Source organism: Rana temporaria, chromosome 1, assembly GCF_905171775.1.
Source record: "Rana temporaria chromosome 1, aRanTem1.1, whole genome shotgun sequence".
In the NCBI taxonomy this organism is placed as follows: Eukaryota; Metazoa; Chordata; class Amphibia; order Anura; family Ranidae; genus Rana; species Rana temporaria.
Genome location: NC_053489.1, coordinates 142106298 through 142129998, shown reverse-complemented (window position 1 = coordinate 142129998; position 23701 = coordinate 142106298). Strand labels below are relative to the sequence as shown.

The window sequence follows — 23701 nt, the reverse complement described above, 5'->3', positions numbered from 1 at the left end:
AACTACACTGAAGTATGGCAGGCACGGACGTAGAACATCACTGTATTGCGATTCCTGTTAATGTTAGAGGATTTAGTAATAGGTCTATAAAAGGTTTGGTAGAACATAATCTGCTGTGGTAGACTTTGTGTCAAGTCTAAAAGAGACCAGCCAGGAGGCTGGTTGCTATAGTAAATAGAATGGATGTTTTAAGGAGCAATTTAGGACAGGAATTATTGAATAGATAGGTCCTCATTTGCAAGATTTTGAAACTCCTTGAAAACTTCCCATAGAGAGGACAGTAATAGAGATTCTTTTTGCCTATCACTCTGAAGGACAGAGTGAATTTTAATGTCTGTATGTCTTTGCCTAATGTTGCGCAAACGTTAATAAATGTCCCTATTCCCCCCTTTATAACAAGGGGTGGGGCAAATGTTATTGCAAAGACAGTTTTTGAGCAGGTCCAGTAGGCTCTGCCACAATGTGAAGAACCTAAAGTAGATTATGATTCTTTGAGGAGACTAACATATTTTATCTGAATGGTAGAGAAGGCCCATAGGATGGGAAGGCAATATTCAGGATAGAGGTTAAGACCTCCCTTCCTTAGTAGATGCTTCAATGTATTCCTCAAGAAAAATTCCAAAGAGGAATGAACTTTCAAAAGGCACATTTAACAAGAGCATTCTCCATGGATTCTACACAGAATAGGGGATGGCTTTCCAGTTATTACCTTATTTTTTGTGCTTAGCAGACTATATATGATCAGCTGTACTAGGTGTATCTATCTAAAGACGTGACTGCACTGCGTCACCCATTCAGCCCACAGTAGACAGCACGTGGGAAGAAACTGAAGAAATTCTGACAAGGAAAAAATGATCTGCTATTAAGTGCTCCCCCTTACTCTCTGCAAATGCAAGTGAACTAGGTAATTTCAGGTTGTTACATCTGAAGATATTCAGGGAGTGGAGAGGCAGTAAACAGTTTATGGGTGTGAGTACCTGGCGAATCCAGAAGTGGTAATAGAGTAGATAAGACATAGTGACAGACTTTTCTGCTTTAGTCAAACAGGCTGCATGTTGTATGTTTGTGAGGGAGCCCAAATTCAGGGGCTGGAGCAGTTCCAGTGCTCCTGAGCACTTTAAATCCACTATTGTTCACTGAGGATCTTTAGGGTGCTCATTGAATGAATGCTTACTGAGGGGTTTAAGCATGTTCTGTGTGATGGAATTGCAATAGCCTATGTGCTAACTGGGTTCCTGTGGATGTGTCTCTGAAGTATCAGGCAACAGGTGAGACAGCAAATGGCTGGCTTGCATTGTCCGCAGGTATGGCAGCCAGAAGTGCACATTCAGGAGTTTAAAGAGCAGACTCCAAAGTAGACTAAGCAGTCTACTAGTTTAGCAAGAGAGGAGATTCCATTAGTGAGGTGGAAAAAAAGACTGACAGTTTTTAAGTTTTTAAATAGGTAAACATAATAATGTTATAACAACTGATATAAGGCCAAGTAAACAAGACAATATTGATGAGGCTAAAAACATTCAAGTGTAGATTACCCCATGACCTGTGCCCTCCAAACACCAGAAGTTTCAGTCGAAGAAAGAAGGAAAACTGGTGAAAAGAATACAAAATGAAATGTCTTTTGCAACAGGAGAAAGGGCCCGTGTACTCGTGTAGTGGGTGGGGTTATATAGGTATACTGTTATATAGGTACACTTGTGTTCCCACCAAAGCTTTTACAAGTGTTCACTCATCTAAAGGTAGCAGGATACAACCCATGTTCTATAAATCAACTTTTGTGTCCTGTACTGTACGATTAAGGCTAGGTTCACACTGCTGCGCTGCAAAATTGTTCTGTTTTTTGTCCTGTGTGAGGTTCGAATTTACAGCCATTTTACCGTGAATTTTAGGAGTTGGACATAGCTGCGATTGATGTTCTAGCCAATGGAATCATAATGTAAAAAAAAAGGTGTTAACTTCCTGTGTACTTCCTGTTTTTTGTGGAGAATAGTGTGGTGGAATTCGCACATATGTGAACCATCAATGCGATTCCAGAACGATTTACATTGAAGTCTATGGAGCTGAATTCGCATCGCACACGGATCAAACCCGCACAGGACCCTTTTTGAGCGCAGCTTAGATTCGCACCGAACTGATGTGAACGGCACTAATGTAAAATAATGTAATTCAAATTACTTGCGAATTTGAGCGATCGCAACGGCTCAAATTTGCAAAAGAATTCGCAGCACTGTGAACCTAGCCTTAGATATACCTTTTTAAACCGGTCAGAAATTGTGTATTCTGTAGATAGATGAACAGAAGTGTTTGTGTCTGTTGTCCAAATCAGAGTAGCAGCCAATGGTGACAAAACTGCTTCCCCATAAATACAGTGCAGTAAGTGTGGGTTGTTACCCCTGGAGAGGGTTTGTGTTATTGGCAGAATCACCAAGGCAGAAGAAAAAACTAAATCTAATGCCGCGTACACACGCTTTTGCCCGGTCAAATCACATTGGAATTCCGATGGAATTCTATCGGAAAAATATAGAACATGTTCTATATCTAAAGTCCGATGGAATTCATTGCAATTTCCGATGAACAAACCCAGATGGGGGCTACACACAATCGGAAAACTCGATGGAAAATCTGACTTTTTGCATCGGAAATTCCGATCGTGTGTATGGGGCATTAGGCATTTCATGGACTGATAAAGGGCAGTATATAAATATTTGTTCTAGGGTTTAGATATGCTTTAACACTTTATGACATTTGAGGGTACTTGAATTTACAGTAAAATCCCAATTATTATTAACGAAACAACATAAAATCCTTCACATTCTTGGCAAGAAAAAAATACAGTATACATTCTTCACAAGTGTGTACACATGAGTAGAATGGATAACCCTATGTGCTGTTGAATGCACATCTACACATTGGCTGTATAATAATATCCTTTGGCATGATACAAGATACATTCTAGCTAAGCTAGAATATTTAGGGTTTAGATATAGAAATGGCTTACACTATTAATGCCTACAATTATTGTTTTTTCTTGACTTTTGAGAAGCAGCCAGGTCATTTTACTCTGTAGAGTCTCCAACTTGTGGATAACCTGGTGTTCAGGTCATTAAGATCAGTCTTCTTAGTGCACTCCTAGTCATCAGAAATAAATTATTGATGCACCTGCCACCATTGTTGTGCAGTAAATGCTTTACTACAGGGATATGCAATTAACAGGCCTCCGGCTGTTGCAAAACTACAAGTGTCATCATTCCTCTACCTCTGGGTGTCATCCTTGTGGCTGTCAGAGTCTTGCTAAGCCTCATGGGACTTGTATTCTGCAACAGCTGGAGGTCCGCTAATTGCATATCCCTGCTTTACTGGATGCCTGCACACTTCTGGCCTATCCAGAAGTCTTCTGAAACCTCTTAACTAGTTACCGACCGCCCACCGTCGTTATACGTCGGCACTTTAAAGATGGATATCTCGGTAACGGCAGCAGCTGCTGCCACAACCGAGATATTCATCTCTTCAGTGGGCGGTCCTGTCAACAATAACGGCGGTCTCCGCGGCGGATTCGCCGCAAGATCGCCGTTATCGGTGGCGTTATCGCTGCTTACCGTAGCCGTCGGTAGCGGCGGAGGCGATCGGGTGCGCTCGGCTGCTGACTGGGATGCGAGTGATTGAAAAATGTCCTTCATCCGTCCCAATAGCTCTGCTGGGCGGAAGTGACGTCAAAACGTCAGTCCCGCCCAGCGTCTTAAAGAATCTTTTTTTTTTTTTGCATTTAAGCCTAAATATGAGATGTGAGGTCTTTTTGACCCCAGATCTCATATTTAAGAGGACCTGTCATGCTTTTTTCTATTACAAGGGATGTTTACATTCCTTGTAATAGGAATAAAAGTGATATTTTTTATTTTTATTTCAGTGTTAAAAATTGTAAAATAAATAAAAATAAATACGAAAACAACAAAAAAAAAAATTCAAAGCGCCCCGTCCCGACGAGCTCGCACGCAGAAGCGAACGCATACGCGAGTAGCGCCTGCATATGAAAACGGTGTTCAAACCACACAAGTGAGGTATCGCCGCGATAGTTAGAGCGAGAGCAATAATTCTAGCCCTAGACCTACTCTGTAACTCAAAAAATGCAACCTGTAGAATTTTTTAAACGTCGCCTATCGAGATTTTTAAGGGTAAAAGTTTGACGCCATGCCACGAGCGGGCGCAATTTTTAAGCGTGACATGTTAGGTATCATTTTACTCGGCGTAACATTATCTTTCACAATATGTAAAAAAAATTGGGCCAAATTTATTGTTGTCTTGTTTTTTAATTTAAAAAAGTGAATTTTTTCAAAAAAAAGTGCGCTTGTAAGACCGCTGCGCAAATACGGTGTGACAAAAAGTATTGCAATGACTGCCATTTTATTCTCTAGGGTGTTAGAAAAAAAATATATAATGTTTGGGGGTTTTAAGTAATTTTATAGCAAAAAAAAATGTTTTAGTCTCGTAAACACCGAATCTGAAAAACAGGCTCGGGGCTTAAGTGGTTAATAATTGTTTTGGTGAACAGAGCGGGTGTCCTTTAGATAGCATTAACAGTCACCAACTAATTTTATTAACATCGATTGCTTTTAAAAACAGATCATGTTTGCATACCTTGATAATGTTAAAGTGGATGTAAACCCCAAAAATTGTATTTATATTTTTGATGTCACAATGTACAGTATAAGATTTCCTATCATCTGTGCCCAGTCTTGCCACACATAGTTAATCCAGCTCTGAGCAATCCTCTATCATTGTTCAGTGAAATAAAACGGACTTACAGAGAAAAACCTTAGTCCGTTCCGCCCCCTTGCTGTGAGTGACAGGTTATTTACATATCTCATGCACTAGCCTGGAGACAGGCATTCTTTTTTAATTCCCACCCCCACTCCTTTTCTGAAGTCATGTGGTTACTTTTCTGGATTTTGACTGGATGTTAGTGATCATAGCAGAATTTAGTGTTGTGTTTAGTGCATGTTGACAAGGGAAGTGTAGAGGAGGGCGGGGAGTCTACTGACATCACGACTCCGCCGACAGAGCTCCAGACAACAGATCCACCCACAGAATCTGCAGTTTTTCAGTTCTTATAACAGACAGAGGGGAGACATTTGACAGGTAAGGATACATGCAGGAGGCATGTATATCCTTATAGATCAGCACTATGGCAGTAGTTTAGAAAGGATGAGAGTGGCTTTACATCCTTTTAAAACATCAATTTGAACTTACTGTTCAAGAGAATATACAATAAAGACAGCTCCAAAAAGGTCCTTCATGAAGTATTTACATAGCTGATCAAATGAGTTGACACGGAGCACTTTAAAATAGACTTTACTTTACCATTAGCCTACTGGGCTATTTTACACATTTCCTGGTCAGGCCAATTTTTAGCTTTCAACGCTGTCCCACTTTGAATGACAATTGCACGGTCATGTAACACTGTACCGTAACAACATTTTTATAATTTTTTGGGGGCAGATAGAGCTTTTTTTGGGTGGTATTTAATCACCACTGGGTTTTTTTTTTTTTTTGCTAAACAAACGGAAAAAAACGTTTTTCTATTATAAAATGTCGGAAATAAGTAATTTTCCTCCTTCACTGATGTGTGCTAATGAGGCTGCACTGATGGGCACTGATAGGCTGCACTGATAAGGCGGCACTGATGGGCACTGATGAGGCAGCACTAAAATGCAGAACTGATGGGCATTGATAGGTGGCACTAATATGCAGCACTGATGGGCACTAGGTGGCACTAATGGGTACTGATAGGTGGCACTAATGAACACGGATAGGTGGCATGAATAGGCAGCACTAATAGGCACTGATTGGCAGCACTGATGGGCACTGAAAGGCAGCACTGACAGGGATCACTGATGGGCACTGATTGGCATTACTGCTGGGCAGTGTTATGATGATCAGTGCTCTGATTATCTCTGCAGATCTCTCCTCTAAGGAAATGCCGCTGATCAGCTCTCAGCTTGAGGAGAGGAATGCCGATAATTTTTTATTTATTTTTTACACATTATGATGCTTATACCAGTGTGATTGGCGCTATCTGTACTATGTGATCACTCTGCCCAATCACAGCTAGCAACACAATTGTACACAATGAATGGCATGAATCAAAGTCATTCATTGTTTACAATTGTCATGTAACCTACTGTGATTGGTTATAGTGATCACATTGTACCGGCAGCAGGCTGGTACACTGATCAGTCATCTTTTGTGTCCGGAGGACACAGCCGGTGACAGAACATGCTGCAGCATATGATGTCCACCCAGAATGACAAAGGTCCCACCCAGCCAATTGTTAAATGACAGCTGGGCAGGGCCTTTGTCGTTCTGGGTGGACGTATGAGGTTAAGAATGAAAGAGCTGTCTTCAAGTAAGACTGTTCTGTGTTTGTACATTTCTATATATGCCCAACAGTTGGGAAACTCAGATAGTTTAGAGCGAAGGCTAGTACACATCAGCTGAATATCAGCAGGTAATGGCTGGTTTAACAGAAACAGGCCAACATTCGGCCCGTGTGTACAGCTTCTTGTCGAATAGATGATGGTCTCACAACTGGCTTTTGTCAAATGAGCATGCTGGAAAACCAGCATCCGATCAGCCCTCACAGCCAATGGTGTGAGCACTGATCAGTGTGTTCTAGCAGGGGGCAATCCACAACACAATAGCACCGCAGGGAGATCGCCAGTTTCTCTCATTTTTTTTGGTTCAGCTCACTGGGTTGATAAAGAAAAAACTTCCTATGTGTACCTAGCTTTAGCGACCACACTTATCAGAGGTAACTTGATAGTGTGGCTTTCACATGTATTTGCAAAGGTGTGCAACTAAAACCTCAGATTTTACATGGGATGCTGTTAGTTAGAAGGATATGGCAGTGCTGTTAGTTAAATAGACATGGGAATGCTGTTATTTAGATGGGCATAGGAATGCTGTTAGTTAAATGACATGGGTGTGCTGTTAGATAGATGGGCGTAGGAGTGCTCTTACTTAGAAGGACATTGGTGTGCTGTTAGAAACACAAGGAAGTGCTATTAGAAGGACATGGTAATGCTGTTAATCTGAAGAACATGGGAGTGCTGTTAGAAGTATTTTGGACTGATGTTAGTTAGAATATAAAACCCTTTGGGTCCACCTGTATGGGACAGCAGTCACCCTATATAACGTTTTTTATTAGAAAGAAAAATGTGTCAATTGTTTAAGTTGTTTTTTTGGGGGACATTTCCCCTTTTGGGGAAACATAATGAGTTTTATGAAGAGGGAATTTCAGTCAATAGCAATTTGTGGAGTTTTCTGGAAGGTCGCTGAGCCTATATAAACTCCTGAGGGAATTGGTTTCCCTCACACCGGGATCTCCTACCTGAAGAAAGCTTCTTCCCTCTTGCCCGTCGCAAGTAATGTATGTGTTTATCTGCCACCTTGGAATTTCAAGGGGGGCATTGTTGTAATTGCTGTAAAGGTTAAGCTTGAGTTCTCAAAACTGAGCTTTCGGTTATGTATATATAGAAATAATTTGTACCTTTACTATGAGCAAATAATTTGATGAATTAAATTGATAAAGTTTGCAAATACCAATAAAGTGCTGCAGCCTTTTTAATGCCATTTGAGGTGTTTTGGTCTTTACTGTATATTATTTTTGTGTGGTTAAGGTTTGGCGGTTGTGGCTTGCCATCCCATAACATAGGAGTACATCTTGGGTAATCACCAGTGTTTAAACAAAAATAATTAAATGTGCAGCACTCAACCTATAATCCTCAAGAAAGACATTAAATAGTGTGAAATGATAATCTTACCCTATCTACATAAATATAAATAAATATCACAAGAACATTCAAAATATCATACTATTAAACGACTGCCTTAAATGCAAACATATAAAATATGCTAAATGCCAGTTAAATTCACAAATCAAAACAAAAACAAAATATATATACAGTGAGGAAAATAAGTATTTGAACACCCTGCTATTTTGCAAGTTCTCCCACTTGTAAATCATGGAGGGGTCTGAAATTGTCATCGTAGGTGCATGTCCACTGTGAGAGACATAATCAAATTTTTTTTTTCCAGAAATCACAATTTATGATTTTTTAACTATTTATTTGTATGATACAGCTGCAAATAAGTATTTGAACACCTGTCTATCAGCTAGAATTCTGACCCTCAAAGACCTGTTAGTCTGCCTTTAAAATGTCCACCTCCACTCCATTTATTATCCTAAATTAGATGCACCTGTTTGAGGTCATTAGCTGCATAAAGACACCTGTCCACCCCATACAATCAGTAAGAATCCAACTACTAACATGGCCAAGACCAAAGAGCTGTCCAAAGACACTAGAGACAAAATTGTACACCTCCACAAGGCTGGAAAGGGCTACGGGGAAATTGCCAAGCAGCTTGGTGAAAAAAGGTCTACTGTTGGAGCAATCATTAGAAAATGGAAGAAGCTAAACATGACTGTCAATCTCCCTCGGACTGGGGCTCCATGCAAAATCTCACCTCGTGGGGTCTCAATGATCCTAAGAAAGGTGAGAAATTAGCCCAGGACTACACGGGAGGAGCTGGTCAATGACCTGAAAAGAGCTGGGACCACCGTTTCCAAGGTTACTGTTGGTAATACACTAAGACGTCATGGTTTGAAATCATGCATGGCACGGAAGGTTCCCCTGCTTAAACCAGCACATGTCAAGGCCCGTCTTAAGTTTGCCAATGACCATTTGGATGATCCAGAGGAGTCATGGGAGAAAGTCATGTGGTCAGATGAGACCAAAATAGAACTTTTTGGTCATAATTCCACTAACCGTGTTTGGAGGAAGAAGAATGATGAGTACCATCGCAAGAACACCACCCCTACTGTGAAGTATGGGGGTGGTAGCATCATGCTTTGGGGGTGTTTTTCTGCACATGGGACAGGGCGACTGCACTGTATTAAGGAGAGGATGACCGGGGCCATGTATTGCGAGATTTTGGGCAACAACCTCCTTCCCTCAGTTAGAGCTTTGAAGATGGGTCGAGGCTGGGTCTTCCAACATGACAATGACCCGAAGCACACAGCCAGGATAACCAAGGAGTGGCTCTGTAAGAAGCATATCAAGGTTCTGGCGTGGCCTAGCCAGTCTCCAGACCTAAACCCAATAGAGAATCTTTGGAGGGAGCTCAAACTCCGTGTTTCTCTGCGACAGCCCAGAAACCTGACTGATCTAGAGAAGATCTGTGTGGAGGAGTGGGCCAAAATCCCTCCTCCAGTGTTTGCAAACCTGGTGAAAAACTACAAGAAACGTTTGACCTCTGTAATTGCAAACAAAGGCTAATGTACCAAATATTAACATTGTTTTTCTCAGGTGTTCAAATACTTATTTGCAGCTGTATCACAAAAATAAATAGTTAAAAAAAATCATACATTGTGATTTCTGGATTTTTTTTTTTGATTATGTCTCTCACAGTGGACATGCACCTACGATAACAATTTCAGACCCCTCCATTATTTCCAAGTGAGAGAACTTGCAAAATAGCAGGGTGTTCAAATACTTATTTTCATCACTGTATATATATATATATATATCTCTATCTATCTATCTATATATATATATATATATATATATATATATATATAGATAGATAGATATCTATCTGTAGCTATATATCTACATATATATTGTAAGGGGTTAGCTCGGTAGCGGGGTGTGTGACCCCTTGGATGGGTTCACTGCACACTGAATTTATACAGACAGGCAGTCGAAGACGTTTGAAAACAAAGATTTTGGTTTATTCTTCCATCTTGCTGGAAACAAGTGCAAGCATCCAAACAGCATAAACAAAATCAAACATAAAATAAACCCTGGCCACTTGGGGCGTCTATCTTCACCACACAGGAACCTATCTATGGAGTCTGGCACAGCCTAGTGCTGGGCAGACACTGCTGGTCATACAGCAGAAAAACAATAGTCTTTTGATTTTTATCACACAGAAAAATCAATCCTCTCCTCACCTTCTCAGAAGACTTTCAGTACACTGCTCTCCTTACTCACAAAGCCTCAGGATGCAGCAATTCAGTGGTAATCCTCTGGATTACTTATAGAGGCCTTAAATGCCTCATTCTGAACAGCTGAAGTTTTCCAACGCCCTTAGACCTTTTCTGGCTACTTTTGCAGCCGACGCCTAATAACAATTGGTGTATTGTCTAAACAAGGCAGAAATGTATGTCTGTGACAACACCCACAGATTTACCTGACTTCCTGTCACAATATCTATATACAGGTTGTTCTCATAAGTTTACATACCCTGGCAGAACTTATGATTTATTGGCCATTTTTCAGAGAATATGAATGATAACACAAAAAACATTTATTTCACTCATGGTTAGTGTTTGGCTGAAGCCATTTATTATCAATCAACTGTGTTTACTTTTTTTTAAATCATAATGACAACAGAAACTACCCAAATGACCCTGATCAAAAGTTTACATACCCTAGTTCTTAATACTGTGTATTGCCCCATTTAACATCAATGACAGCTTGAAGTCTTTTGTTGCATTTTAAGGATGTAGCTCTTTAGATGGTAAAGCTGCCCATTCCTCTTGGCAAAAAGCCTCCAGTTCCTGTAAATTATTGGGCTGTCTTGCATGAACTGCACGTTTAAGATCTCCCCAGAGTGGCTCAATGATATTGAGGTCAGGAGACTGAGATGGCCTCTCCAGAACCTTCACTTTATTCTGCTGTATGAAAAGCCCCAAATAGTATCTTATCGTTTACAAACACATTTATTGTTAAAACTTAAAATGGGTACTTAGAATTTTCGAGTTAAAAAAGGCATGAAATTCTAGCAGTTAGAAGTCTGGCGTTATGCTATCTGTGCTCGACCAGTTTCGTCTTGTGACATCATCTGAAGATGCTCGATAAGACACTATTTGGGGCTTCTTTTTCCTGTACATGAGCCATACTGGACTAACACCAGTGGAACAAGGGACATAATTTGCTTGCCACAGTGCTACACAGTGGCACACACTGTGAAGGCTTACATACCCCATAGGGGGTAGAAAATCCGGTGAGTGCGGGCTTTGCAGGGACACGGATTGCAGTGTTCACCTATTGAAGGAAGAGTGTTATCTTTCACAAGGCACCCAGCACGCATCATATCACTCAGCAAGAGTGGGAATATTTTCTGTGATTATTTGCCATATGGACTTGTATATGATCACAACAGTGGTCTATATTTGATTGCACGTTTGTTTGTACTTTGTTTACTTGCACGTATTATATCACTCAGCAGGAGTGGGAATATTCAGATTCTGTGATTATTTGCCACATGGATTTTTATATGATCACATCAGTGGTCTATATTTGATTGCACTTTGTTTATTTGCACAAATCATTTATTGCAATATTGGGCACTTTCCACTATTGCACACAGGCACACATGCACTTTAATGGTATCAACATTTTATATTAATATTTTACTATGCCAGATTTATTCATTAATTGAATTATAGAACAGCGCCACATCTACTACTATTTTTCTTCATACACTTTTACTTCATTTAGGTGACAGTAACACGTAGAGGCTGCAGTTCTTTTTTCAACTCCCTAGGAATACAAGTCCTGTCAATTTAAAATATCCATAGCGCGGAATCACATTTTAACAAATTTTTCCTGTGTTTTGGATCATTGTCATGTTGGAATGCCCAAGTACATCCCATGCGCAGCTTCCTGGCTGATAAATGCAAATGTTCCTCCAGTATTTTTTGATAACATACTGCATTCATCTTTCCATCAATTTTTACCAAATTTCCTGTGCCTTTGTAGCTCACACATCCCCAAAACATCAGCGATCCACCTCCGTGTTTCACAGTAGGAATGGTGTACCTTTCATCATAGGTCTTGTTGACTCCTCTCCAATTGTAGTGTTTATGGTTGTGGCCAAAAAGCTAAATTTTGGTCTCATCAATCCAAATGACTTTGTGCCAGAAGGTTTGAGGCTGGTCTCTGTGCTGTTTGGCATATTGCAAGCGGGATACTTTGTGGCATTTGCATAGTAATGGCTTTTTTCTGGCAACTCGACCATGTAGCCCATCTTTCTTCAAGTGCCTCCTAATTGTGCATCTTGAAACAGCCACACCACATGTTTTCTGAGAGCCTTATATTTCACCTGAAGTTATTTGTGTTTTGCATCCCAAACAATTGTCCTGGCAGTTTTAGGCTGACATTTTAGGTGGTCTACCGTAGAACAGAACCCCTCATTTTCCACTTCTTGATTCGAGTTTGAACACTGCTGATTGGCATTCTCAATTCCCTGGATATCCTTTTTGATCCCTTTCCTGTTTTATACAGTTCAACTACCTTTTCCCGCAGATCCTTTGACAATTTTTTTCCCATGACTCAGAATCCAGGAATCTCAGTGCAGCACTGGATAAAAGATGCAAGGGTCTGTCAGGAGTCCAGAAACTAATTAACCTTTTATACACACGCTAATTACAAGCAAACAGATCACAGGTGAGGATGGTTACCTTTAAAAGCCATTCAAACCCCTTTGTGTCAATTTGTGTGCATGTTATCAGGCCAAAATCACCAGGGTATGTAAACTTTTGATCAGGGTCATCTTGGTAGTTTCTGTTGTCATTATGATTTACAAAGAGTAAACACAGTTGATTGATAATAAATGGCTTCAACCAAACACTAACCAGGAGTGAAAGAAATGTTTTTGTGTTATTCATATTCCCAGAAAAATGCCCAAGAAACCATAAATCCTGCCAGGGTATGTAAACTTACCTATGTGTATATATATATATATATATATATATATATATATATATATATATATATATATATATATATATATAGATAGAGAGAGAGAGAGAGAGAGAGAGAGAGAGAGAGAGAGATAGATAGATAGATAGATAGATAGATAGATAGATATACTGTAGATACACTGCAGCATATTAATATACACCACTTTATGGTCACATCATAAATATAGTCATCCACTGCAAACCTGGTTTTATTCTGAATAATTTAAACGTTTTTTGATTTTTTGGCTGTCTCAAATGTGTACTGATTTGTATTTTTCCCCAGTCCTGTTGCAATATTAGATTTTTGTTAGTTTAAAACAAATCATTGTTACAAGGACATGACAGTGCTGTTAGTTACATGGCCATGAGTGTGCTATTAGGTAGATGGACATGGAAGTGCTGTTAGTTAGAAGGACTTGGGAGGGCTGTAAGGAAGGATATGGCAGTGCTTTTAGTCAGATATAGGAGTGATGCTAATTAGATAGACACAAGTGTGTTGCTAGTTAAAGGAAATGGGTGTGCTGTTAGATATAGATGGACATGGAAGTGCTGTTAGTTTGAAGGTAATGGTTGTGCTGTTAGATATAGATGGACATGGAAGTGCTGTTAGTTTGAAGGAAATGGTTGTGCTGTCATAAGGATTTGGGGGCGCTGTTAGTTAGAAAAACATGGGCGTATTGATTGTAAAAAGAACATGGGAGTGCTGTTGTTAGGATATGGGATTGCTGTTAGTTGGAAAAACATGGATGCCTTAATATAAGGAAAAGTAAGTGCTATTGATTAAAAGGACACAGCAGTACAGGAATAACGAGGATAAATTTCTGGACAGCCGCACTCTTGAACAATCATTGCCTTTATTTAAAACAGGAACAGCACTACAAGTCTGTATGACTAAACACTAGATATAGTGTGAAACGTGTCAGCTGTCCGAGGTTCGATTGCTGTAACTTGTAGTGCTGTTCCTGTTTTAAATAAAGGCAACGATTATTCAAGAGTGCGGCTGTCCAGAAATTCATCCTTGTTATTCCTGCCTTGCTGATTGCATTGCTGGCACCTGGAATCTCTGTGGGGTGGATTTTTGCCAAGGTCTCCACCTGGAGCGGCCATCTCTCTTTCCTCGACACAGCAGTGCAGTTAGTAAAAGAAAATACAAAAACAAAAACAAAAAACAAAAAAACAAACAAGGGAATGCTGCTAATTAGATTGAAATGAAAGTAATATTAACTGGAAGTTCATGGGAGTGATGCTAGTTAGGCAGACATGGTAGGGCTGTTAGTTAGATAGATATGTGTGTGCTGGTAACTAGATAGACACGGACGTGCTGTTATTTAAAAGGATATGACAGTGCTGCTGGTTAGATTAATTAGATGGACATAGGAATGTTGTTAGTTAAAAGACATGGGTGTGCTGTTGGCTGGATGGACATGGGCATGCTGATAGTTAGATGGACATGGGGATGCTGTTAGTTAGATGGACATTGGAGTGTTCCTACTTAGAAGGACATTGTTATGTTAGTGTGATGTTATAAAAACATGGTAGTGCTGTTAATTAGAAGGACATGGTAGTGCTGTTAATTAGAAGGACATGGTAGTGCTGTTAATTAGAAGGACATGGTAGTGCTGTTAATTAGAAGGACATGGTAGTGCTGCTAATTAGAAGGACATGGTAGTGCTGCTAATTAGAACGACATGGTAGTGCTGTTAATTAGAAGGACATGGTAGTGCTGTTAATTAATAGGACATGGTAGTGTTGGTAGTCAAAAGAACATGGGAGTGATGTTAGAAGGATGTCAGAGTGCTGTTAGTTAGAGTGATATAGGAGAACTGTGAATTAGAAGAACATGAACATGGAAAAAACATAATTTACATGTAAGAACACGTGAATGCTGTTAGTTACAATGAAAAATACTTGGCAGCACTCTGAGAAGGAAACATAATTAATGTTAATTAGAAGGACCCAGGTGTGCTGTTTCTTAGAAAAACAAGGAAGTGCTAATAATTAGGAGGACATTTAAGGGATATTAAGTGAAATTACTATTATTTCCTATTAATTTCATGGGAGCAATGGTAATTAGACAGACATGGAAAAGCTGTTGGAACACTTAAAGTGGATAAAAACACTTACATATGTGACTATGGAAATGGGGTATCACGCGCCAATGTGCTAAACAATCTGATAAGCTGCTACCCAAAATAATCAAGTGATTATGCAGTATTTTGTATGTGAATGGGTGCGCTAAATAAATAATAATAACAATATTTGTGCAAATGATTAAACAAATACTAAAACACCTAAAGAAAAAAAAGTCCTGAAGACGTTCACCACGAAACGTACGTTGGGGCGGCACCCAACCACGCACACGTACGCACCAGTACCTGTCACTTCCTGCATCACTGGCTCCAAACCACCTCGGACGTGGAACGCACGCTCCGGAGACCAACAGAGCACACAGCTTACAGCGCTCAGGATCCTTCATAGCTGACACTATACTACTAAGCCTCAGTGCCGGGTTTGAGGCACCTCAAAAGTAAGCGGCCACTTGGCTCCCCTTGTACATATTTTATTGATCTATTAAAACAAGTTACACTATGTTTGGCCCTATTTTATTTTACATGCATGCATCGGAAAATCATTGATTGCAATCATCACTGCTGTCAGGACGCATCAAACTATAACACAGGTGATCCTGTTACAAGCCTTATTTGTCCTCCCTTTTTGGTATCAAAATTGGGGGCAATTCCATCTGGTAAGGAGCCCATATATCCATTCACATTGGGTGCTTGATAACGTTATGGTGAAGGTGGATCACAACTTTGATTGGAATCACACTATATCTTTCAACTAAGAATTATCTATGGGAAGCATCTTTCCAGCCATTTATGTTTTCACTGGACTTCTTTATAGCAGTTTCACGTTTGATATATTAACACTATTGCTGCTAGCATTTTAGTGTTTCTGGACTTTCCGGCTTGATTCACATATATTTTTCTTTAGGTGTTTTAGTATTTGTTTAATCATTTGCACAAATATTGTACATATGTGACTAGCCTAAGATGATACACAGAGATGAAAAAAAATCCTACAAATGTTGTACCTGTTTATCTGTACTCTTCTTTTCTCTACATTCGTTCAATGTGTAGAATTTAATAAAGCTTGTCTAAACTGTCAGAAAAAAAGGGGCGGAGAGCTGAAGTTACACTCTGCAGAGCACAGTGAGGAGAGCTCTCAGAGCTGGATGGAAGGGACACACCCCTTTCACACAGTATACAGGAACAGGGCTGAGGCTGTCAATCAGCTGGCCCTCCCTCCCATCACCAGTTTTCTCTTGGTGTCAGGAAAACTTGTCAGAAGTGACTCATGCAGATAGCAGAGGAATGAAGTAGCAGAGAAATGATACTTAGTGCTCTTAATTAAGGCAAGTACACACTATAGAGGGATATGATTTGTTCATATTTAATTTCTGAAGTTCACAAACACTTTTAACCTCTTCCACTGTTTCTACTCACCTTTGCTAAATCCACTAAGGTGTTAGCTTGATCATTCAACTTCCTCTGTTCCATTTTAACACTTCGTAACCTGCAAAAGGAAAGTAGCATAAGTATTTTTTTACATAACCATGAAAACTCAAATTAGCATGCAACAGCAGATCATAGGATATGAGAGATGCCTTGAGAAGTTTGACTGATCCGTTTAGTTATGTGTCTATAGAATGAAACGCATGCTTCTTCAACACAGCAAAGCAGAAAGCAAGGAAGTGTGATGTCCCAAGAGTCATCATGGTTCTAACTGATTACATAATAAAAGAATAAACTATACTCCATGGAATAGAGAAGCAGCAAAGTATCATGACAAACAGGCACTGGAAAAACAGCTGCAGTGCAGGGAAGACATTAGCGTGTTATTCCCAGTGTCTGAATGTGCTGATACAGTATTAGGCCTTTTTAGTTTGAGATGGATTGGGTTAGGTGTGTTGATACCTGATGAAAATACAGTGATAAGTGAGGGATTTCACTAGACTCAATAGATTCAATCTTTTACTTGACCAGCAGCTAAAAAAACTGTATTACTTGTGGCAAATAAGAGAAATGCAAGGTCAGACAGTTTATTTTGTTTAAAACAAACTGACTTCATAATGTTCTGCAGTTTCCATAATGACCTCTGTGTGCCATTTTTATTTGCTATAGCCAGCTTTTCAAACAGCTAGCACTGCCTTACTTAGCTTAACTATCCACTATTCAGTAATCTTCAGTATTTAAACAAATATCAAATGTATAATCCTCAAGAAAAAAATCAAATAATGTGAAATGATAATCTTACCCTTTCTACATAAATATCACAAATACAATAAAAAACATCATAACACAAATTTACTCTCTTAAATGCAAACATACAGTACAGACCAAAAGTTTGGACACACCTTCTCATTCAAAGAGTTTTCTTTATTTTCATGACTATGAAAATTGTAGATTCACACTGAAGGCATCAAAACTATGAATGAACACATGTGGAATTATACATAACAAAAAAGTGTGAAACAACTGAAAATATATTTCATATTCTAGGTTCTTCAAAGTAGCCACCTTTTGCAGCAGACACATCTATAGAACTGTTAAGAGGAGACTGTGTGAATCAGGCCTTCATGGTAGAATATCTGCTAGGAAACCACTGCTAAAGAAAGGCAACAAGCAGAAGAGACTTGTTTGGGCTAAAGAACACAAGGAATGGACAGCCTGCTCGGATTGGCAGAGGTCGTTACTCCAATCTGAGCAGGCTTAGCATGCTCTGTCATCACACAGTGCATCGGGATTGGCTAAGCGGCGCATATACAGAATACATGCAGCCGTACAGAGCACCCGGCAGCTGATATCGATCGAGCAACTGCTATACCCGGCGTATAAGACGACCCCCAGATTTTGGCTGTGAAATTCCGGTGTAAAAAGTCGTCTTATACGCCGGAAAATACGGTACTTTGAAGAACCTAGAATATGAAATATATTTTCAGTTTCACACTTTTTTGTTTTGTATAATTCCACATGTGTTAATTCATAGTTTTGAAGCCTTCAGTGCGAATCTACAATTTTCATAGTCATGAAAATAAAGAAAACTCTTTGAATGAGAAGGTGTGTCCAAACTTTTGGTCTGTACTGTATAAAACATGTGATCTTATGCTAAATAACAGTAAAATTCACGAATCCTTCCAGTGCTCTCACTTCTTTTACTATGATTAGCAGTGGTACCTAGCCTTGGTTTGTCACCGGCCGCCCACTTTGCCACCCACCCTTTGCAGGTTATACTACAGGAGATGAGGGGTATGCAGGAACACTGACAGTTTTAGCATTGCCTGCCTTGCAGTATGCATGACTGGGGCACCTACATTCAATGCTCACACGCTTCTACGGTGTAACACTGAATTACCTAAACTCTTAACGATACCGGACCACCCCATTTGGACTTCCAGCGGCATCCTATATATATATATATATATATATATATATATATATATATATCAGGTTCTTACTTGAGTTGGGATAAAATCCTTTCAAGAGATTAAGGATGAGTTTTCCCTTCCCAATTCTATGCTCTTCCAATACATACAACTACAGGATGCCCTTTGGGACCCAATTTCCTGGCCCCCCCACCCCAGTTCGCCCCATTCTTGATGCAATACTAGGCACAGATCTCAAGAAGCTGATTTTAATATTTTACAATGATTTTCTCACTCCCTCTGTAACTAAGTTGGTCTACCAACTTAAATGCAAATGGCTGCGGGATATCGGGGACGCAGAGGATGAGGATTGTGACAAAATACTGGATGCTTGTAAACAGGTTATCTCCTAAAGCCTCAGATAGCCTTACACAGCTTTACATTCTATATAGAGCATACCTCACATCAGTACACTTTGCCAGATATCGCCCTTCTCATTGCCTTACATGTCCCAGATGTTCTGACCTTTTTCCATATGCTGTGGGGTTGTCCGGCTATACATGACTACAGGTCTCAAGTTGTTGACAGTTGACCCAAAGCTTTGTCTGTTAGATTTCTTCCCTAATCCAGAAGATGATTGATTTGTGATACTTTTGATAGATTTGTGATACCCAAATGACCCTGAACAAAAGATTACATACCCTGGTGATTTTTGCCTGGTAACATGCACACAAGTTGACACAAAGGGTTTGAATGGCTATTAAAGATAACCATCCTCACCTGTGATCTGTTTGCTTGTAATTAGTGTGTGTGTATAAAAGGTCAATACGTTTCTGGACTCCTGACAGACCCTTGCATCTTTCATCCAGTGCTGCACTGATATTTCTGGTTTCTGAGTCATGGGGAAAGCAAAATAATTGTCAATGGATCTGCGGGAAAAGGTAGTTGAACTGTATAAATACACTCTAATCAAGAAGTATAAAATTAGTGGTTCTGTTGAAACCAAACCACGGTAGGGTAGACCAACTAAGTTGTCAGACACAACTGCCAGGAAAATTGTTTCGGGATGCAAAGAAAAAGCCACAGATAACTTTAAGTGAAATACAGCACTCTCTGAAAACATGTGGTGTGGATGTTTCAAGATGCATAATAAGGAGGCACTTGAAGAAAGATGGGCTGCGTGGTGAAGTCACCAGAAGAAAGCCATTACTACACAAAATGCTAGAAAGTATCCCGCTTACAATACGCCCAACAGCAGAGAGACAAACCTCAAACTTTCTGGCACAAAGTCATTTGGAGTGATGAGACCAAAATTGAGCTTTTTGTCCACAACCATAAACGCTACATTTGGAGAGGAGTCAACAGGGCCTATGATGAAAGGTACACCATTCATACTGTGATTTGCTGATGTTTTGGGGATGTGTGAGCTACAAAGGCACAGACAATTTGGTTAAAAGCGTTAGCAAGATGAATGCAGTATGTTATTAAAAAATACTGGAGGAACATTTGCATTCATCATCCAGGAAGCTGCACATAGGACATACTTGGACATTCCAATATGACAATGATCCAAAACACAAGGACAAGTCGACCTGTCATTGACTACAGCAGAATAAAGTGAAGGTTGTGGAGTGGCCAACTCAGTCTCCTGACCTCAATATGATTGAGCCACTCTGGGGAGATCTCAAAGGTGCAGTTCATGCAAGACAGACCAAGAATTTATAGGAACTGCAAGCTTTTTGCCAAGAGGAAGGGGCAGCTTTACAATCTGGCAAGATAAAGAGCCACATCCACAAATACCACAAAAGACTTCAATATGTCATTGATGTTAAAGGGGGCAATACACTGTATTAGGAACTGGGGTATGTAAACCTTTGATCAGGATTATTTGGGTAGTTTCTGTTGCCATTATGATTTAAAATGCGTAAACACAGTTGATTGATAATAAATGGCTTCAGCCAAACACTAACCATGAGTGAAAGAAATGTTTTTGTGTTAGCATTCATATTTTCTGAAAAATGGCCAATAAATCATGAATTCTGCCCGGGTATGTAAACTTATACGCACAGCTGTATATGTAGGTTTGGTTTTTAGGATAGTATTGGACTTGTGTGTGTCCCAAATTTTGATTTTAGTATTTTAAGAAATATAAGTAAGTGCAAAGAGCAAAGCAGCAAAATAATGCATTCATAAGTAACAAAAGTTCTCTTACTCTGAAATAAAAGTTTGCCTGAAGAAATATTTCTCTCCCCACAGTATTCTACTTGGTTATTACAGTTTAGCTGCATTGGTCAACATAAAAGAACATTTTGATGAATTCTATGAAACAAAAATCCACAAATGCATTTTAATTCATATCCCTCAAATGGTAATAAGATTATCTGAAAAAGATTGTCTTTGGATTTGAAAACCACATAAGCATCACTCAACTAAAGGATGGTGCCCAATTATGCAGTCATCTAGTAATGGCAATGTTTAATGTGATGCAATGTCTACAAAAAAAAAAAACACTTACATTTGCAGCACAATAGATAAACCACTAATCTTTAATATGTATGTATTTGGAAGAAAATGTAGTTCCTGGACCACATAACCACTAAAGTGTGTACCATGCCTAAAGTAAACCTGTACTTTGGAAGAGGTTTTTTTAAAAGTGGTCTCTATGCAAAACCCTTATATTAGTTTTGGATAGACTAGGAAAGAGTTAGACCTTCTGTCAAGTGTTTATTACTGTTTGTATCCCCCATTTTGAGATGTACCCCTCTATTTGTATTGGAAAGTGAAAAAAAATCCCAAATTTAAAGCTGTCTTCAGAGCAAGAGGTAAAGAGAACCCGTCTAATAGTGAGACACCTGTTCAGAGGACCAAGATGGAATTTTGGGAGATTTCCTATAACTTCCTGTAGTGCTTCTGGTATAGGAAGTAAGACACAAAGTATTCAGTGGTACACAGACAGCAAATAAAAAATGTTTAAATACAGGCAGGATTTTAACCTGTTCTACTGTTTTCAAAATTAAAAACTGTTTTGGCTATACATGCACCCATCTCTAAAACAAATATATTTATGTTTCCTTCACTCTCCTGCTGCTCCATTAAGTGCCATGAGCCATAAAAAAAACTCCTGGTACGCCTAGGAATGGAGCAGCATTACCCATATGGCATGGAGGACCTACCCATGTAATAGTGTTGGGACAATATCATTGTCACAGGGGAGTCATCATCCTGTGGGGGCTACAACACCAATGACCTGTATCTCACCCAGAGCTTTCACCAAAGGTGGCTGCAATGATCGGAGGGGGGGGGGATAAAAAAAGTATGTATATCTGTATGTGTAGGTCTACATTAAAGTGCACCTATTATTTTACCCTACATGTTCGAAGCACAGATTGACTTTAAGGTTAGCTGTTGTCCAATATGTTTCAGACTCAAACGACAGGTTCTGCCTATGTATCAATGAGGGAGGAGCAATGGCCTATCAGTTGAGAATTTCAACCCTCACAGATTTTATCTGCATAACTAATCATCAAGAATACCTACAGAAGTCATTAGTATTTGTTAGATATATGTGCTAGGTGATAGGTTAAGTTGGCAGTAAACAGGATGGTGGTCAAACACATGGAATTGATCCAACCTTAGATTGTAATTTTTCTTTTAATCATTGGTGTATGGTAATTTACTCACATCACATGAGTGAGCATGTTCAAGCCATAGACAGGCATTGAATAACACTCCTGGCACAAGCGTTACCTAGCAGAAACATCAGTGATCAACTAAAACAAATTCCCAAGAGTAAGAAATCCAGGGTGCCTATAGAAGGGATTTCATTTATATTTCAATGAAATTAGCTTGGGATGTAATCAGTTTTACTCAATGTCTAACATTAATGTAACTATTTAAATGTATGCTTCAAAAGCAGAACTTCAATCAAAAGTTCTTTCTTAGTTTTAGGAGATGAAGGAAACCTCCTAATGGAAACACCTGTCCCAGCAACAACAACCTAAGGGTGGGTTAACCCCTCATTTTGGGGATAGTCCTCTTACTTCCAGTTGCCATAGCATAAGAAATTAGGGAAAATCTCCCCCCCTAGGGGACACAAAGGGAAACAGAGCGGCAGAAAAATTCTACCACTTTTTTCACACAATCCAAAAACCATTTAAGGGATATAAATTAGGAAACGTGGACTTTCAACATCATAATTTCACTTATCACAGGTTACAATCATGACTTCGGTTAAGTTTTCATGACAGCAATCATATCAGTAACTGGTATGTGATTGACAGGACAGCAGCCCATCTTGAGGAACTGGCATCCCTTCAAGCATTAAAGAGAAAAAGTCAGTCCTTGGCATGCAGTAGTAAAGATTCTTCACAAGGTTTTATATAACAGCCGATACGGTGTGACTTACTTCCGAGCTCTATTTTCATTTGGGTGAAAAAAGGAAAACAAAACAAAGGAAAGCCTGTTTAAAAAACACTGTAAAGAGGTATACATGTTATGGGAAATTGAAATACACTTTTTTTCTTTTCGAAACTGCAACTTTTTTATTTTACTGTTAAATGAGTATTTCAAGTTTGAGTTCCTTTATTTCAGCAATTCCATTTAACTGTACTTGTTTTTCATTCTTGCTCATCATAGCAATTGCTAAATGTTTGTGAAATGTTATTACCGAAAGCATGCAACCATTCTTTACGGTCAAATGAAATTCAATCACTTGTAAACAAAGCCTTATAATTGTACTGTGGTATCTGTACCAAAATAAAATGTTTTCCATTTCTAAACATACAATATATATTTTAAAGACCATCATGTAAAAAAAGTTAAGGTATTTTATGCCATTTCAATTATTATAGTGCAGAAAATGCTTGGGATTTTTTCTCACTTGATTGACATTATCTGTTTATCTGAATATTGGGCACATATGTATACATTTCAAAAGCAAAGTTCTGCAAATCCTGGTGACTTTAGAAATATGCAGAATGCAGCATTTATTATGTAAATAAGCAGGTAAATTGAGTTTTACATTTTCTAGCACACGTTTTGTTAAATACAACTTCCCATTGCCACCTCTACCTTCTAGTTGACTCTTTGTTCTACTATAATCTGCCTTTGAAAATCTATAAAAAAAATCTTTAAATACCACTTTTTGTTAACTAAAAAAATACAAAATTTTCTTGCATTCTACCTGGTCCTTCATATGGGGCAGCGCTTAGGATGAGCATGCAGAATGGGCTTCTACTTGAAAGTGGAGGGGAACAGTGAGTCTTTTCATGATGGACCAGGCTCACTAACAGTTATGACCATCTAGTAACCTACATAGAGGGAAGGAGCTGACACCTGTGGTAGCCCTAATTTAATGATACAACAGTGGCCTCACTTGATTCTGGAAAAGCACTGACAGCCATGCTTACCAAAAATATAAAGCAGCTTTTTTCCAGCAATAGCAACACTAACAAAATGGATATACAGATTGCAGG

At 39.2% G+C, this 23701-nt stretch overlaps 1 protein-coding gene across 1 annotated transcript in view; it reads right to left on the bottom strand.

Moving 5' to 3' along the window:
- Positions 1-23701, bottom strand: part of KCNN2 (potassium calcium-activated channel subfamily N member 2) — a 274148-nt gene that overhangs the window by 4113 nt on the left and 246334 nt on the right. Inside the window, exons 7-8 of the mRNA XM_040343654.1 lie at positions 22633-22641; positions 16309-16378 (exon numbers count right to left, since the gene is read on the bottom strand). Of these exons, the coding sequence (XP_040199588.1) occupies positions 16309-16378; positions 22633-22641 (79 nt within the window). The remainder of the gene's footprint in view (positions 1-16308; positions 16379-22632; positions 22642-23701) is intronic.